The 17,187-nt window shown below is 53.6% G+C and overlaps 1 protein-coding gene across 2 annotated transcripts in view; it reads right to left on the bottom strand.

The window, feature by feature from the left end:
- PEX14 (peroxisomal biogenesis factor 14) overlaps positions 1-17,187 on the bottom strand; it is a 134,716-nt gene that overhangs the window by 4,751 nt on the left and 112,778 nt on the right. For both annotated transcript variants that reach the window (XM_029947003.1, XM_029947002.1), the window contains 3 exons: positions 6,472-6,557; positions 3,245-3,347; positions 2,005-2,102 (listed from right to left, as the gene is read on the bottom strand). In XM_029947003.1, the coding sequence (XP_029802863.1) occupies positions 2,005-2,102; positions 3,245-3,347; positions 6,472-6,557 (287 nt within the window). The remainder of the gene's footprint in view (positions 1-2,004; positions 2,103-3,244; positions 3,348-6,471; positions 6,558-17,187) is intronic.

Raw genomic sequence — 17,187 nt, forward strand, 5'->3', positions numbered from 1 at the left:
TCCACCGGGCTGGACGCCACCTCCCGGTGGCCTCACGTGCACGGGTTCGTGGTGCGAGGCCTCAGTTTCCCTGGCCCCGCGCCGGCGGCGGGGAAGGGCCCTGGAGGGTCCCACCAGCCTGCTGCGGGGCTGTGCTCAGGTGAGCACGGGGAGAAGCCCTCAGAGGGGCCGTGGATCTCGGGGTGAGCGCACGCTGCCACCGCGCACACGTCCCCTCGGGGTCCTTGCTCCGGACCACCAGACGGCGCGGACCCAGGAGCCACTGTTCTGGCTTCTCTGAGACCTTGCACACCACAGCAGCCCATTAACAAGGGAGCAATTCCCACTCACCGGCCGATAAAGGACTCAGATTTCCAAATGCATATGGTGCCAGATGCCAGGATTTAGAAATAAAATCTGACATCTGGGGCTTTTTAGCCAGTCTCTTTAAAAAACAGTTGTAGAAAACTCCCAGCCTTCAGTTTTATGTAGGTTTTTTAATTACTTAACGCTCTTCTTTTTAATTTTTTACAGTGCTGCACTAGGAGTTTGGAAGCCAGATATAAAAACTTACGTTACAGCTGAGAAAACACAGCTCTGAGTCTCTGGTTTATGGGGTAACCAGAGTCTTCCCTCGCTTGGGTTTCAACACAGCACCGTGAGCCCCGCGTCAGGACAGGACAGGATGAAGGCGGCGGGGCGGGCTAGGGGAGGGGGCTGGCAGGGAGGCCGCGCTCAGCCACCAGGCTCACTCCTGGGCCCCCTCCCCTCTTAAAATGCAACATGTGGTCTTAATCTTAATGCTTCAGGTCTGCAAACAGTTTTCCAATTTCCGGAATGGCTTCTGGCCATTGGCAGGCCACCGCTCCCAAAGATAATAGAGGAGAGTGGGGTGGGGGCCTGAAGGCGGGCATCCCCCTGCTCCGAGGGCCGCCCACCCACCAGGGGTACGCACAGCAGCCAGACGTGACCATCGGCGCCCATGGCATCTGCGGGGGACGAGCAGGCATCACCTCATGTGGGGGGTGGGTACCCAAGAAGGGGAGATGGGATTCTTGAGGACCTCTCTTCACAGGGGGTAGCCCCAGATTCCATCGGAAATAGAAAGATTCCGATTTCACTTGGTTTTGCAAACACCAAAGCTTTGAGCGCCGGCTCACATCTGGCTGTGCGCTGGCTGGGGCTTCTCCGGGGAGAGCCGCCCAAAATAGGCTCCTTTAGGGCACAGGCTGCGTGGAAGCGACCAGAAAGCAGCACGGGGACGAACTTGGACTGGGGAGGACAGTGTTCATTCTGGAGCCACTGGACCACTGTCCCCTGGGTCTGGTCTAAGACAGTGCCTCGGGAATGACCCTGTCATGCTCCCACAGATCCGGACCAGAAGCCTGCACTCCTGGGAGCGGATGGGAGCGGGCACTGTTCCAAGCATGTCCAGACAGTGAGGGAGGTGCCATTACAGGTCCGTTTGGCAGATGGGGAGACTAAGTCAGGGAGGTTAAGGACCTGCTCACACAGCTGGCATGTGGCAGAAGCTTTCACCCCATGAGGTCTGATCCCAGGACCCGATATTGCCAAGTGAGGCATGGAGACAGCCGCGGGCAATCCCAGCTGGCGCTCCGTTAGGGGTCCCCTGACTCCCTGGGACCTGGGTGCAGAGAATCTGCCCGCAGATGCAGGGTTTAGCCCAGTGGCTTGGCCCACTCCCCCACCACCCCGCTCCCTGGGCAATGCTGTGACCCGTGGGCTAAGCACCCGGGGTCTACACCAGCCACCTCCAGAGTCTGGGCATGTGCTGCCATAGGAGGGCCACAGGCAAAGAGCCGCCTCTCCTCCCTCCCGCGAGGAGGGGACATGAAGCCGGAGAGACAGGACAGTGACCGCTTCCTTTCTCTCCCAGGACCAACCGTGTGGGCCCCTGCTGTGTAACCCACGTGAGAAAAGCAAAGTCAGACCCGGTGGGACGTAGCACATGGGCAGAGCAACGAGCAGGCAGACCTGGACCCGGAGAGGGTCAGGGACAAGTACCTTGGCTGAAGCCAGTTCGTGGGCAAGCTCCTGGACTTTCTGCTGCTGCTGAATCAGCAGCTCCTGGACGGAGGCTAAAGTCATCTGCAACTGAGTCACTGGGAGGAAAAAGCAGTCGCATCTCTGTTAAATGACACACACACAGATTCTTCCCTTCTCTGTCCACACACCTAGAGCTGCCGAGTCTAATTTATCTGAGTCATCCCCCACCTCGCAAGCCATATAATTTATCTGCACTCCGGGCAATCTACCTGCACTGCATCTAACCTCTAGTATTTCCACTCCATCTTTCTATTGTGCACTTGTCCGTGGTCAACAGTATATCCGTCCAAAACCTCTCCCCTCCAATTACATGTGCGTATGACTTGCTTGGCCCCTCCGACTTCGGTTACGTCGCATCCCTCATCTCCCACCCCACACCGGGCAGCTCTCGGATTCTCCGGAGCTGGAAGGCAGCTCAGGCCCAGAAGACCCGCTTTCCTGCCGCTCCTTCCTGCCTCTGCACCCAACCCCGAGGCTGCCGGAGCTCCCAGGGCCTCGGTGGTACCAGGCCGTGTCCCAGCCACGGGCCCTGGGGTCAGCCTCCCAGGGCCGGACGCACCAGAGCGTTTTTCTGGGGGCTCTGCAAGGGCACCCCGGCGGGACCGACTCCCGCCTGGGACAGCGGCTCTGTCACTTGCCTGAGTTTTTAGATTCAGAGCCTCCGTCTAGTAAACAAGTTTCTAAAGAGGAAAAGCTGCCTCTGGTGCGACAGGTCCCAGCTAATCTGGGCCATCACTGGGGCACCGGGTAATGAACGCCAGCCCTGAGGAGTCGATGACAGAGGAGGTGGCTGGGGTCCCCGGAGCCGCAGTAATTACAGCCTCTCTTGACCCTGTGCTGGATTCTTAGAGGGAAGGGGGGAAAAATCGCTGAAAACCCCCCTGAAAACCTCACAGAAGCAGAAATTAAAAATGAACTTTACAGCCCTTAGAAAGGCTGTCATTTTATTCCCCTTATTAATATTCTGAGGTTGGGAGCCTTTCCGTAAAAACATAATTAATTGAGGCCGCGCCGACAGTAAACAAGCAATTTCAAATTAAACCGAAATGACGGCGGCTTCATTTGCAAATGTGAACAGATTCTCAGAGCAGATAAATGAAGTCACCACATAAAGTGGAGGCGAGGGGGAGGGGCGGGGCAGAGAAGGGGCGCTCGGGAAGGCTTGGAGGGGCGACTTGACGGAGTCATTAATCTTTACCTGTCTGAGCCACGCTGCCACTCAGCTCCGAGAGATTCGCCTCCATCCTCTCCAGGTGCTTCCTGTCCTCTCGGCCGCCCATGATGAGGGGGAGCAGGTACTTCTACAAGGAGCAGGGTGGGTGTCAGCAGTGGGTGCACACTGGGGGTTATTCTCCAGCTGTCCCTTCCCCCCAACTTTCCCTCTGTCCCCTCTGGGGTTTAGAAACCTGACACCGACGCAAACCCGTAAATGGTAGACTTGGAAGTTACAGGCTGATTAAGATTCTTTCTAAATGAGGATAAGGTCTGGGAAGTAGGGACCAGTAAGGTCCGAGTGGTCTGTTTTTGGTTCTTTTATTTAATTATCTCACTGATGCTACATATATTTCAGTAACAAAAAATATTTACAATTCTGCTTTAAAAGTTGTAAGATAACGGGGCGCCTACGCGGCTCAGTCAGGTAAGCGTCCAACCCGTGGTTTTGGCTCGGGTCGTGATCTCACAGTGTGTGGGATCAAGCCCCGCGTCCGGCTCCGCGCTGATCATGTGGAGCCTGCTTGGGATTCTGTCTCCCTCTCTCTCTGCCCCTCCCCTGCTCCTGCACGTGCTCTTTCTCTCTCTCAAATAAACTTTATAAAAAAATAAATAAAAGTTGTAGGATAAAAATATAGAAGGTGACAGAGGAAAGAGATCCCGTTGATGCCCTCCAGGGAGTGGAAGGGAAGCTTTCTTCTCTGAATCTCCAAACACTTTGAACCCTGTGAATGAATTATCCATTCAGAGAAGAAGGAGTAAAATAAAATAAACGGAAAATAATTCGAGAAACTAGATGAAAATCCACGACAGACTTCGGGGCCTTTGGTCCTTTAACGAGGGAAATACAGACGGTATCCTGAGGCCACTGAACAAGGTCACGCCTCAGGTTTGTGGTTTTTTTTTTACACGAGGCCTTGAATACTCAGAACAAGCTTCCTTTGGGTGAGAGTCAAATACAGTCAAACTCCTCCAGACACAAGAGCAGCGGGAGAGGAAGGGGCAGAAGCTGAAGACACGCACTTTGGGGAAAAGGAGGTACAACGAGAGGGTCCAGAATTCAGGAAATCCAGGGGACCGTGGGGGTCTTGGAACATTCTGGAAGAAGGCAAGGTGGGGCACAGCTGGTAACTGGCTGCCTGCTTTGAGGTGTGAAGGGGGGGGTGGGAGGCAGGCAGCAGGGTGGCTGCTGGGAGAGCTGGAGGGAAGAACATGCGCTGGTTTTAGGGCTGTGGGCCTGGTGGGCACCGTTAACGGGCGGGGACGGGAGGTGGCCCAGCACAGGCTGGCAGCGGCGGTAACTGGCAGGTGGGACCAAGCAACTTTGCTTCCTACTCCATTTGGGGCCCAGATGGGAAAGAAGCAAGCACCTTCTCCATTAAGGCTCTCCTGGAGGAGGAGGAGCAGGTCCCTCACGAGGGCTTTGCGGGAGAACTCACTCCGAGAGCAGCGACTCAGTGAGGACCGCTATTCAGCACACACACAGAAGCATTTTCTATTTTGCAAAGGGCTTTTCCACCACCATGTGAGTTATTGCCCACAACTGAGCCGAAACTCATCAAATGTAGCCTTACGTTCTGGGCTCAAAGTTTCCTGAGTACACAAGTGGAGAGATTCTTAGGCATGGAACGAACTAAAAATTCGATTTCTGAGATCAAAAAAGCCACGGGAAGGAGCGAATACACTACCCTAACCCAAACCGTCGCGGATCTATAAAACAAGATGACAGCTCTTACCGCTTTCCTTTTTTTTTTTTTAATTTAAAGACATTAAAGAAATTCTCATCATCGTTGTGACGGATCTTTCGATGTCTCTCTTTTTTAAGGCGTCAAGTAAAGATCAGGGCTTCATGGAGAGCACTGATGACACCTCTGCTTTGCTCTTCTAGCCGCCGGCCGGCCGAGGGTGACCGTGTGAATTAGGTGCCGCTTAGAGGGGCCAGGACGTGATTTTGAGAATTGTGTCTTAGCGTTTTATTCTACTTGGTGACTGCAGGCAGTCAGTGACTGGATGAGGCTTTCAGCACACAGAGTCAGGGAGGGGGAGGGCATCGGGTCAGGGGGGAAAAGTCCCAGGCCCTAGAACATTTTGCTTCTGGATTTGACATGGAAATTTCCAATTCCAAGAATTGATGTTACCCTGAAAAAATTATACTGTGCTACAACTCTGTCACTCGGTTCTGCACTAAGTCAAACATTAAGAATCCCAGAGCACAGTGTTGAAATATGCTTCATGTGCTAAAAGTTACCACAGTGAGTCAGGGTATTCGTTCAGATTTTTTTTTTTAATCTGCAAATAAGGGGCGGGGCTAAGGGGCATCAGAAGCAGGGGCCGCCCCCCTGGACCAGCAGGGTCTCGTCCCTGGGGCCTACGCCCGGTTCTGCATCCTCCAAAAGACGCACTTCCTTCAAATCAAAGTTAGTGTCTGCTGGTCAGTATCTGGTTCGGATTTGGTGTCAAGGGAAGCACGTGCTCACTTCATGCCTGCACGTCTGTTGTAAACCACAACGTCTGGGACCCAGAGGGTCGACTATGAAGTTTGGGGGGAAAATCCTAGACTTGCATGGACGCCAACACAGTATGTAGGAACTAAAACACAGAGCCCATAAACAGGATTATACTGAGACTGCCAACGCTGGCTTCCTGCACTAGAGTAGAACAGCACACAGAGTGCTTCCTTGGTGCCCGGCACAGAGCACTTTCAAAGGAGCTCCGACTCCTTCGAGCTTCACGATAGCCTCGTGAGCTGGGTCCTGCTGCCCCCGTTTTCCAGGTGAGACCACTGAGCTACTACTAAGGGGCGAAGCCAGGACGCAACACAGCAGCTGGGCTCCAGCGTCCATGCGGTCAACCACCATGTCATGCTGTCTCTCAGGAATGTCCCGACCAGTCAGCCTGCGCCGGGCACGTGGCCTGTAGACGGGCGGGCCCCAAGGTCACGCTGTGTGGGGGGACGCGGAGGAGCAGTGCTGGGTGCAGCAGGCGAGGCTGGTCTGAAGTTGCCAAGCATACCCACCCAGTGGGGGTAGCACAGAGCCCGGACCAGCCGACACGTGAAGAGAGCGCGGTCGTCCGTATGCTCTGCCTCCGCACATGGCCCCTCTCCTGCCATCGCGCTCCAGGGCTGGGGCCTCGACACAGACAAACGTGGGATGGGGGAGGATGGGGGAGAATGGGGCCGAATGCCCGGGGATCACGGGAAGGCGGACTTACCTTGTAAAGCTGGTGAAAGCCAAACGCAATGCCCGCCGTGATGACAGCCAAAGCGCCGTAGTCCCTCCATCGGGACCCCACAGGGCCTGAGGTGGGAGAAAAGGCGCGTCAGGAAAAGCACACACGTCCTTCCCGGGCGGTGAGAGCACGTGTACCGTCTCTTAATCTCAAAGGATCGGCAGCTGTGACACACAACCACACAGGACTGGGTGAAGGCTGGGAGCAGCGGCTCGCTGTGCCTTCTCCTCTTCCAGGCTCTCAGAACCACCTGCCTCAACCTCGCACCTGTGCAGAGGTGTGTAGCAGCGAGCAAGTCCTGGGGTGGCCACCAGGTGACAGAGGTGATCTGAAGACCCTCGGGCATTGTCTCCACTCTCAGGGAACACAGGGTCCCGTGAGCTGACACAAACACACTTAGGTGTGTGTAAACACACGTCCCCATGCCCCGCTGCACACAGGCGTAAGCTAAGAGCCGCCTGAGAAGCAGGGGAGGGGGAGGGGAGACTGCCCCATTGGTGTATTCAGGACTTCCCGAAGCACCATCTGCCTGCCCGACCATGTTGTGGGCGCGGGGGCACAATGGTGATGAGGCCTCCATGTCCCCACCCACTCTCATGCTCAGCAAGTGCAGGAGTCAGCTCGCGAATGACTGAGCAAGGTAACTCCAGAGAATGATCAAGAAGGCCCAACAGGACCGGCACCTGGCTGGCTCCGTCGGTGGAGCATGAGACTCTTGATCTCGGGGTTGTGAGTTTGAGCCCCCACGCTGGGTGTAGAGATTACTTAAATAAATAAAATCTTAAAAAAAAAAAAAGCCAACCAGGTGATGTCTGGGGACTGGGGAAGAATGTGAGAGGAGCCAGGGGTCGGCAGGCCCTGGAGGAGGCAATGCTGAGGCCTTTGGGGTCCCAGGGACAGAGCTCCGGGCGGGAGATGAGCAAGTAGAGAGGTAGAGGCTGACTTGTGCTCAAAGGAAAGAAGGCGGCCAGTGTGGCCCGAGGGAGGAGCTGGGCCTATCCGAGGTGGGGAGGCCAGCAGGAGCAGAGAGGGGTCACCCAAGCAGGATTGGTGGAGGGCTGGGAGGGGGGAAGAGGTGGGTCACAAGCACTGGGGTCACTGAAAGGCTCTGAATCAGGAGTGACCCAGCCAGCTCTATGTTTGGGGAGACAACATGGGGTGTCCTGGAGGGCGGGATACGGGTGGGAGGGACAGAGGCGAGCAAGCAGGGGAAGAGGCTACCGCGAGGGGCCACAAAAGGTAAGACGGACGGGGCAGGACGACACGGGGCCGCTGCGGTGGAGGGACCGGGAACGGCCAGCCGGTCCGCGTGCAGGAGCAGGCTCCAGGCCCAGGGCTCTCGAACAGGCCCCAGGAGACCCCCCGACTCCTGAATGGAGGAGAGCCAGGTCTTCTGCCTCTTCTTTCCCTGCACTGTTTACAAGCTCTGCCTCCTCTCAAGGGACGCGCCAGGGAGGGCAGGGCACCGGAGCAGGCCACTAATCTGTCTGTGGCAGGTTATCCAGAAGCTGCCACCTGGGCGCCTGGGACACGGAGGCGGGGACTGCACGCGCATTTAGGAGAGACGAGGGGACCGGGGGGGGGGGGGGGAAGCAGCCGGGTCCCGAACTCCTTGAAAAGAGCACCAGGTCAGGGGGCAAAGCCGAAGCGCGGCCAGCGGCAGGCCTCCCCCTCCCGTCCCTGGGCCTGCAAGCTCTCCAGGTCCCCGCCACATCCCGTCATCTCATGCCCAGAGGGGAGCAGGCAAGAGACCTTCTCAGTGGTAGGATGTGGGCACTCAGGGAGGAGGGGCTGCTGGCACACAGGCCGTTGCAGGGAGGGGTTGGGGGCCGACTGAAGAGGCACAGGCCCCCCAGGGGGCGAGGGAGCCGCTCCCGCCTCCCCAAGCTGCTGAATGGGGTTTCAGGAGGCTGACGACAGTGACAGTAACACAGGGGCCTGGAAGAGCCTCTCGACGGCCACCTCCCCCCACTGCCTGCGCAGCCTATGGACTCAGAGCCAGTGTGCCAGGAGGCCCAGCCCTGGAGTCCCCTGCACAAACTCCCAAGATGTCCCCTGCCCCAGCCCTCAACTCCCTTTTCTGTTTTCCAGTTTGTGAGTAGCTAACAGACGCACGTGGTCCACACAGCACCCGGCCTCCGTCATCCCACTGCCGTCCGCCCCCCTCCAGCACCAGCAGCCACTGTGAGCAGCTTCCCGTCTGTCCTGCCAGAGACAGCGGATCCGCGTTACTTTCCCATCCCCCCAGTCCTCATTCTGCTCTTTTTCCAGAGCTGCCCAATATTCCATTTAAGCAACTGATTTCCGGCTTGTTTCCCACAATGCTGGCCCCAAGGACCGTGCACGTATGTCACCTCCCATACGCGTCCGCAGACACCCGTGCATGTGAATCCCTAGGAGCCGACGTCGGAAGTTCAGGCAATGTGCAATTTTGAAGGATACCGTCAACTAGTCCTCCCCGGGGGGCTGACCCCGTGGGCTCCCGCCACGTCCAAGAGCGCGTATTTCCTCACGGCCGCACCCCGGGCCCGTCACACTCGGGTTTCTGCCTGTTCTGAGCGGAAAGGAGTTTTCATTCCGAGTTTTCATTTGCCTTCATCTCACAGTTAGGACGGAGTATCTCCGCCCTGTGTCCTTTCTGGCATATATGTGATCCCTACTCTTCGACTCAACTTCTTTATCAATTTCTTCATCAATTTATAGGAACTTCTTATAGGGCTGAAGGGGGCTTTCAGGGGGCAAAGGTGACAGTGACGGGGGCGCTTGGGAGAGCAGCCCTCTGTCCGTGCCAGAAGCTGCACGAACCCCTCCCAGTTATCTGTCTTCTCACTCTGCTTGCGGTGTCTCCTGGCACGTCATGTGGGGTCTGGGCTGTGGGTTAGACAAGCCAGGGCGTCCCCACTCCCTCTGGGGCGGTGCAGGGACTGGCAGGGTCACAGAAACTGTCTCCAGAAAGTTCTGCTGCTCTGCTGTGGTGGACGCCCCCGCCCAACCAGCATCTACACGGAGAAGCAACTGCGGCTCATTCGATCGAAAGCTCTGAGACCACTGAGGCCAGTGGACAGGTCTACCCGGACCCCAGGGAGCCCGGAGCTCTGAGTCCCAGGCACCCTTCTCGTCGGGGGCATCCCGAGCCCACTCCGCTCTGAGTGCCTCGATGCAGCGTCCAACGTCCAGTACGCATCCATGTTGAGGAGGAAAAAGTGGAGATGGAGTCACTCTTCAAGAATCCCTGCTCAAGACGGCTTTCGTCCACCCCGAGCACATCCATCTGTGCTGCCCAAATCCTCAGAGCAGCTCCAAATGGGCATGTGTCCAGAATATTCTATTCACCGCTGACTTCTCAAATACCCACTCGGCATCCCGCGAGGGTCCTGATGCAATGGGCTGGAAAGTGGACCAAAACCAAAGCTTACCTGGGTCCCTCCTTCCGGCAAACTCGGGGCCTGGAAAGCGCAGCTGCTCCTTGCGGGCGCCGGAGCTGAAAGGCAGGGCAGGTGCGGGCGGTCCCGGGGTCCAGGACGTGGACCCCTGCCAAGCCCTGACGCCTCAGGCACCGAGCAGCACCTGTGGCTCCCTGCCGGCCGCACCCCTCACCCCTGCGCCGCGGCTCGCTCCTGACATGCTCGCGCTAAGAACATTTTATTGCCCCTTGGTTTTCATTATTAATGAAAAGGGACCAGAATGATCTTTCCTAAAGTTCAGAGAGTCTATAAAGACAAGAAGCTGAAATGCCATTTTACTCGTTTTGGAGATGTGTGATACAATTCTGTCTTGTGGCAAAATGAAAAAAGAGAGGAAGAGGGAGGTGACTCGGACCCGCCACGTGGCTTCCAAAGGGTAACAGGGCAGGGCTCTGAGAAAGCGCTCGGCCTGATCCCAGACTGGCTCCAACCCCCAGCCATGACCCCTCGGAGTCTCTGTGCCGCCCACCCTGGGGCCCATTCGTTTCACCGCCAGTGCGACCCCCAGAGGGAACAGAGCACCCGGAGCTACAGCTCTCTGGTCCCCAGCCTCCCCGAACGTCCAGAACTTTAGAGTCAAGGGCAGAAAACGGGCCCAGTCACCCTTCTGCTCTAGCCTGGAAACAGGGGAAGTGGAACAAATGAACCTTTGGAAAGCTTCCCAGGCTCCGGGCGGGAATCGGTGGTGGCAGGCGAGAAGCCGGAGACCAGAGACCCCGGTCCCACACCACCGCCCGACACCCCGAGGACATGCTCCTCTTCGTCAGGCACAGACCACTCCACTGAAGGCGGCAGAGCTCTGGGAGTCGGAAGACTGGAGAACAGGGACATGTTTGTTTGCTGTCACTCAGATTCAAATTGTCCACAGCACCTCCCCGACAGGTACGGCCCGGTACCTTACCAACGACACCTCGCCACTGGCCTCTAGCGAAGAATGGAAAGGCAGTCACCCGTGGCAGCAGTGCTCAGCCTGCACAACTGCCCACAAGGGCAGAGGCCAAATCACGGCCGGGAGGAGAGCAAAGGGCTCTTCAAAACCCAACGCCTTCTGTAACCTTCCAAGGACTCCGTCAAGTAGCCTGACCAGGACAGTCTGCCCGCCCAAAGCGTCGGGTTTCAGAGCCCGCCATGTGCGGTGGCCCTGTGGGGGCCAGGAGAGATGCGTGCTTGCAGCTCCCGGACCGCTCCGTAAGCACAACTAAACCAGTCCTTAGTGGAACCTCCACCGACCAAGAAATTCTCACCTGGCAGGTGAGAACACACGTCAAGTGACCCGTGTGGGGCTGGGAATCCCACAGAGCAGCACAGCGATGCTGAACTTGAAGCCACCACCAAGTCACGGACCTGGACGCAGGGATACCACGGAAATGCCACACTCCAGTAAGCGTCCCAAGATCAGACTGCTGACGACAGGGAGAAACTACCAAGTCCTCGGGGGGCCCGGCAGCCTGAGCGCAGGGCAAGGCGCTGCCAGCAACCAGGCATGCCTAGTGGCCGGGGCTGTGACTGCACAAATCATCCCAACAGCTTCACTCACAAGCCACCCAGGAAATTAAACAAGACAGGCTCTTCCACAGTGAGGGCCTGGAAGGAAGCCAGTCTGCCAACCTGGCGCTCGTCACGGCACAGAGGCTGGCGACCAGCCTTACTGCCGGCCGAGCTGCGGGGGGCTGGCGCGGTGTGGGGACACGCGGGGCGCATGGCTGCGCGGGGCCGGCAGCGGCCAGAAGGACAAACCAACCGGAGCGCGGCACCAAGCGACACAACGGCTCTGCTCTGAACGGAAGCACCAGGCAGCAGAGGCAACCTGAAAAGTCAAGGTCCTTCATGCGAACTTCCCACGAAGGACCATCTTTCCCACTTCCGACGGGCCGCGCAGTGCTGCCAGCAGTGTCACTGTCAGGCAGGAAGGACACTGACAGTCATATCTATATCACAGATTAAAATATATGAGCTCTAATTAAGCATCCAGGAATAGGCCCAGGCTATACAGTCAAGGGATTTTTTTTTTTTTTTTTTTTTACGAAGAGGCCCAGGCCACACCACAGGGGAAGTTTAATCTCTGTAACCACCTGGGAGCCATGAGGGGAAGAGCAGGAATCTCGACCCTCACCTTGTGTCGTACACACACATGAACTCAAAGTAGATCACACACCGAAGCCAGAAAGCAAAGCCTCAGAAGCTGCTGTAAGAAAACAGAAAACTGGGAAGGAAATCCTTGGGGCAAGCAAAGACATCTTCCAATACAAAGAGAGTGAATCATGAAAGGGGCGGGGTGGGGGGGGGGGAGAGTACAATGGACATGATCAAAAATTAAAACTGGGCTTTTCAAAAGGCACCACCAAAAAAATGAAAAAGTCTGTCACAAGCTGGGGGGAAATGTCTGCAAATCAGGTATGTGATAAAGAGCCACAGCTATGCAACTCGCCATGGAAAAGACAATTTAGAAAAAGGTGTGAGCAGAAGCCTGGAAGAGATACTCTATGAAAGACGCAGGAACGGCCAATAAGCACGTGAAAATAACATCAGTCATTAGAGAGACACAAATGACAAGAACAAGGAAACCTATCACCTAGGCGTTCAAATGGCTAAACCTAAACACCGACAACAGCCAGTGCAGATGAGGATGTGGCGTGACTGAAATCCCCCCACTCTGCTGATGGGAACGACAAACAGCACAACCACGTTGTAAAGCAGTTTTAAAACTTCTTACAAAGTCAGACACACACATCACGTGTGGCTAAGGCAATGCGCTCCCAGGTGTAAGGCTAAGCGAGAAGGAAGCGCACAGGCACACAAAGGCTTCTACTGGCACAAGAATGTTCATGGTGGCATTGTGCAGAACAGCTCCAAGCTGGAAACCCAAACGACCATCGACGGTCAACGGCTAAACAAACTGCGGTAAATCCGAAGCATGGAGCATGTGCCCACTTGGCTAACCCCCCTTAGCCTACTTTTATGCAGTTGTGAGTTCAGAATGGGTTTTATATTTTTAAAGGAAAATGAGAAGAAGGGGGGACAGAACAGGTCACAGAGACGTGTGTGTGTGTGTGTGTGTGTAACTTGACAGGCATCTGTATCTCTACGTGGATCAGCCTCAAAGCATCAAGTTAGGGTACAAAAACCAGACACAGAGCACCACATGCTATATGATGTCATTTACGTGACAGTTTCTGAAAGGTAAGAACTTTAGTCACCCAGAGTACACTGCTGGTTGAAAGGAGGAGTTGAAAGGTGAGGGGACTGAGGCAAAGAGCACAAAGAAACTTTTTGGGGTCGTGGAAATTTTCTATATTATGATTATAGTTTTGGTTCCAGAAGTTAAATGAATTACAATGTGTATCACTTCTCAAACCGTACACTAAAATGGACTAATCTTACTGTGTATAAATTCTACTTCAAAAACGCTGCCTAGGAGTGCCTCGGTGGCTCAGGTTAAGCATCTAACTTAGGCTCAGGTCCTGGTCTTGAGATTCGTGCGTTCAAAACCCCCATCAGGCTGTCTGCTGTCAGCACAAAGCCTGCTTTGGATCTTCTCTGTCTCCCTCTCGCTCTGCCCCTCCCCACTCTTGGGCACCTTCTCTCTCTGTCGCTCAAAAATAATAAACATTTTTAAAAAGCTGTTTAAGAGAAAAATTAATAGAAATCCAGAAATATAACACTGCCATATGACCTAGCGATTTAACTCCTAGCAGTCCAGACAAGAGGAATGAAAACTTACGTCCACCTCAGACATGCACACAAACGCTCTTTGCGTATGATTCATGTTAGCCCAAACTGGAGCCAGTCACCCACCGCCTGGGGAGCCCACAGACACAAGACAGCGCGCCCACGCAGCGGGTGCTCTTCAGCAATAAAAAGGAAGTCCTGCTACTTGCCGCCCCGTGGGAGAGCTCCAGATATACTGGGCTGCGCGAACGGCAGGCACAGGGGACCGCATGTTGCATGATTTCATTTACCTGAAACGTCCAGGAAAGGGAAAGTCACGGTGGCAGAAAGCAGGTTAGTGTCTGCCTGGGGCGAGAGGTGAGATAATCAGGAAATGGGCCCAAAGAATCGGACGGGGAAGAATGAACTGTGAGTACACCACGCAGGAAGTTGCCAGCAGTCAGCAACTGTACGTTTGAAATGGGTGAGTGTTGTAATACGTAGAATACACTTCAGTAGCTTATTTAAAACAAATTTTTTTTAGGGTGCCTGGGTGGCTTCGTTGGTTAAGCATCCAACTTCAGCTCAGGTTACGATCTCACAGTTTTTGAGTTCAAGCCCTGCATTGGGGTCTGTGATGACAGCACAGAGCCTGCCTCAGATCCTCTGTCTCCCTCTATGTCCCCTTCCCTGCTCGCTCTCTCTCAAAAAAATAAACTTTAAAGAAATTATTTTAAGAAGACCCATACATATAGAAACAATTTATTTTTTTCTTTTTTTTTAAAACGTTTATTCACATTCTGAGAGACAGAGAGAGACAGAGCGTGAGCAGGGGAGGATCAGAGAGAGAAGGAGACACAGAATCCAAAGCAGGCTCCAGGCTCTGGCTGTCAGCACAAAGCCCAACATGGGGCTTGAACCCATGAACCATGAGATCAGACCTGAGCCAAAGTCGGGCACTTAACCAACTGAGCCATCTGGATGCCCCTAAACAATTGATTTTGACAGAAGGACAAGTGACTCAATGGGGATAGAATCATCTTTTGTCCCTAGGGTGCTGGCACAACTAGATATCCATAAGGGCAAAAATGAACCTTGACCTTCACATTACACAATGCATAAAAATTAACTAAAAATGAATCACAGATCTTGACATTAAAGTAGACACTATAAACTTTTAAGAGAAAACGTCTTCAACCTTGGGGGAAGCAAAGTCTTCACAGATAGGACACCAAAACCATAAACTGTAAAGAAACAAACAAACAAAAAAGAAAAATGGATGTCATCAAATTTAAAATCTTTTTTGTAAAAGGCAAGATAAAGAGAAAGAAAAAGCTAGCCACGGACTGGGAGGAAATACAAACACACACATCGGACAGAGCACGTGGGTCCAGAAGACACAAAGAACTCTTCCAACTCAAGAAGACAATTAAAAAGAGGCAAAAGATGGGAAGAGCCACTTCACAGATGAAGGCGAGCAAACGGACAATATGCAGATAGAAAGACGCTCAGCGGGATTTGCCATCCCAGAGATGTGGACTCAAACCACTATGGGATACCACTGTACACACATTAAAATTGCTGACATCAAAGAGACCCGAGCGGGGCGCCTGCGTGGCTCAGTCGGTTACGTGTCCGACTTCGGCTCAGGTCATGATCTTTCAGTCTGTGGGTTTGAGCCCCACGTCGGGCTCTGTGCTGACAGCTCAGAGCCTGGAGCCTGCTTCAGATTCTGTGTCTCCCTCTCTCTCTGCCCCTCCCTCGCTCACTCTCTGTCTCTCAAAATAAAATAAAGACCTAAAAAAATTTAAAAAAAAAAAAAAGACCCGAGAATGCCAACGGTTAGCGTCCATACGGAGCCACTACATCTCTCGCTGCCGATGGGATGAGAAACAGTACGACCACTTTGAAACCAGTTTGGCAGTTTCTAATCGAGACCGATATGCACCTAACATATAATCTGGCCCTGCCCTCCTAGGCATGTACCCGAGAGCTACGAAACAGACAGACTCGCACACAAGCGTTTACAAGAGCTTGAAGGGTAACAGCTCAGAACTGGAAACAGCCCAAAGCCCGTGGAAGGTGGACGGACAGACTAAGACGCCCCTACACCACGGAACACCGCTCAGTAACAAGAAGGAAATAAGCCCCGAAATGCGAAGCGACTTGGACAGAGCTCAAACACATCATGCTGAGTGGAAGACCAGACGAGAGAGTGTGAACGGCAGGATCATTGATATAAAACCCTAGAAGAAAAAATTCTAGTCGGAAGCAACGGAACGCCGACCAAGAGATGCCCCAGAGTTGGACTGGCTGGGAACAGGGTGCACGGAACCTTCTGGGGCATTGCAAATGTCCTACCATGTGGTGATGCCTGCACGGGAGTGTATGCCTGTCACACCTCGGACTGTACAAATAAAATAAGTGCATTTTATTTTAGGTAAATGATACGTCAATAAAGCCGATTTAGAAAAAAAAGTTCTCAGGATGTTTTTAAATGAGGAGTGGAGTGGGAGGAGCCAGCAGTGACTGAGAACCAGACCCAGCAGCGAGGGCTCTACGTCCTCTCTCTGCTCAGTGAGCAGCAGAGACCAAAGGGAAAAGCAAGACCTCAGGATTCAAATTCACCTTGAAAATAAAAATTTTTTAATGTTTTTTGTTTTTCAGAGAAAGAGAGAGACAGTGTGAGCAAGGGAGGGTCAGAGAGAGAAGGAGTCACAGGATCCGAAGACAGGCTCCAGGCTGAGCTGTCAGCACAGAGCCCGAAGCAGGGCTCAAACCTATGAACCATGAGATCATGACCTGAACCATTGCCAGACCCTTAACCGACTGAACCACCCAGGTGCCCCAAAACAATATTTTTTAAAATTCAAATTCTAGTTAGTTAACCTACACTGCAATATTGGTTTAAGGAGCAGAATTCAGGGATTCATCACTTACATACAACACCCGGTGCTCATCACAAGTGTCTTTTTTTTTTTTAAGTTTATTTATTTATTTTTTGAGAGTGTGAGCGCTAGTGGAGGAGAAGTAGGGAGAGGGGGAAGACAGAGGACCCGAGCAAGGTACAAGCAAAGGCTACTGGTCTCTCTAGCACAGAGCCTGATACGGGGCTCGAATTCACAAACTCATCATGACCTGAGCCAAAACCCAGAGTCAGACACTTAAGTGACTAAACTACCCAGGTGCCCCATCAAGTGCCCTCCTTAGCACCCATCACCCACTCAGCCCATCTCCCACCCACCCTCCATCCACCTTCAGTTTGTTTTCTATCATTAAGAGTCTCTTGAGGTTTGTTTTCCTCTGTTCTCTTCCCCTCTTCCCATATATTCATCTGTTTTGTCTCTTCAATTCCACATAGGAGTGAACTCATATGCTATTTGTCTTTCCCGGATTGACTTATTTCACTTTGTATAATACACCCTACCTCCAACCACATCACTGCAAATGGCAAGATTTCATTCTTTTTGATGGCTGAGTAATATTCCATTATGTGTCTATACATATGTGTATAATCTACTACATCTTCTTTATCCACTCATCAATCAATGGACATTTGGGCTCTCTCCATAGTTTGACTGCTGTC

This window comes from Suricata suricatta, chromosome 8 (assembly GCF_006229205.1).
Source record: "Suricata suricatta isolate VVHF042 chromosome 8, meerkat_22Aug2017_6uvM2_HiC, whole genome shotgun sequence".
Lineage (NCBI taxonomy): Eukaryota > Metazoa > Chordata > Mammalia > Carnivora > Herpestidae > Suricata > Suricata suricatta.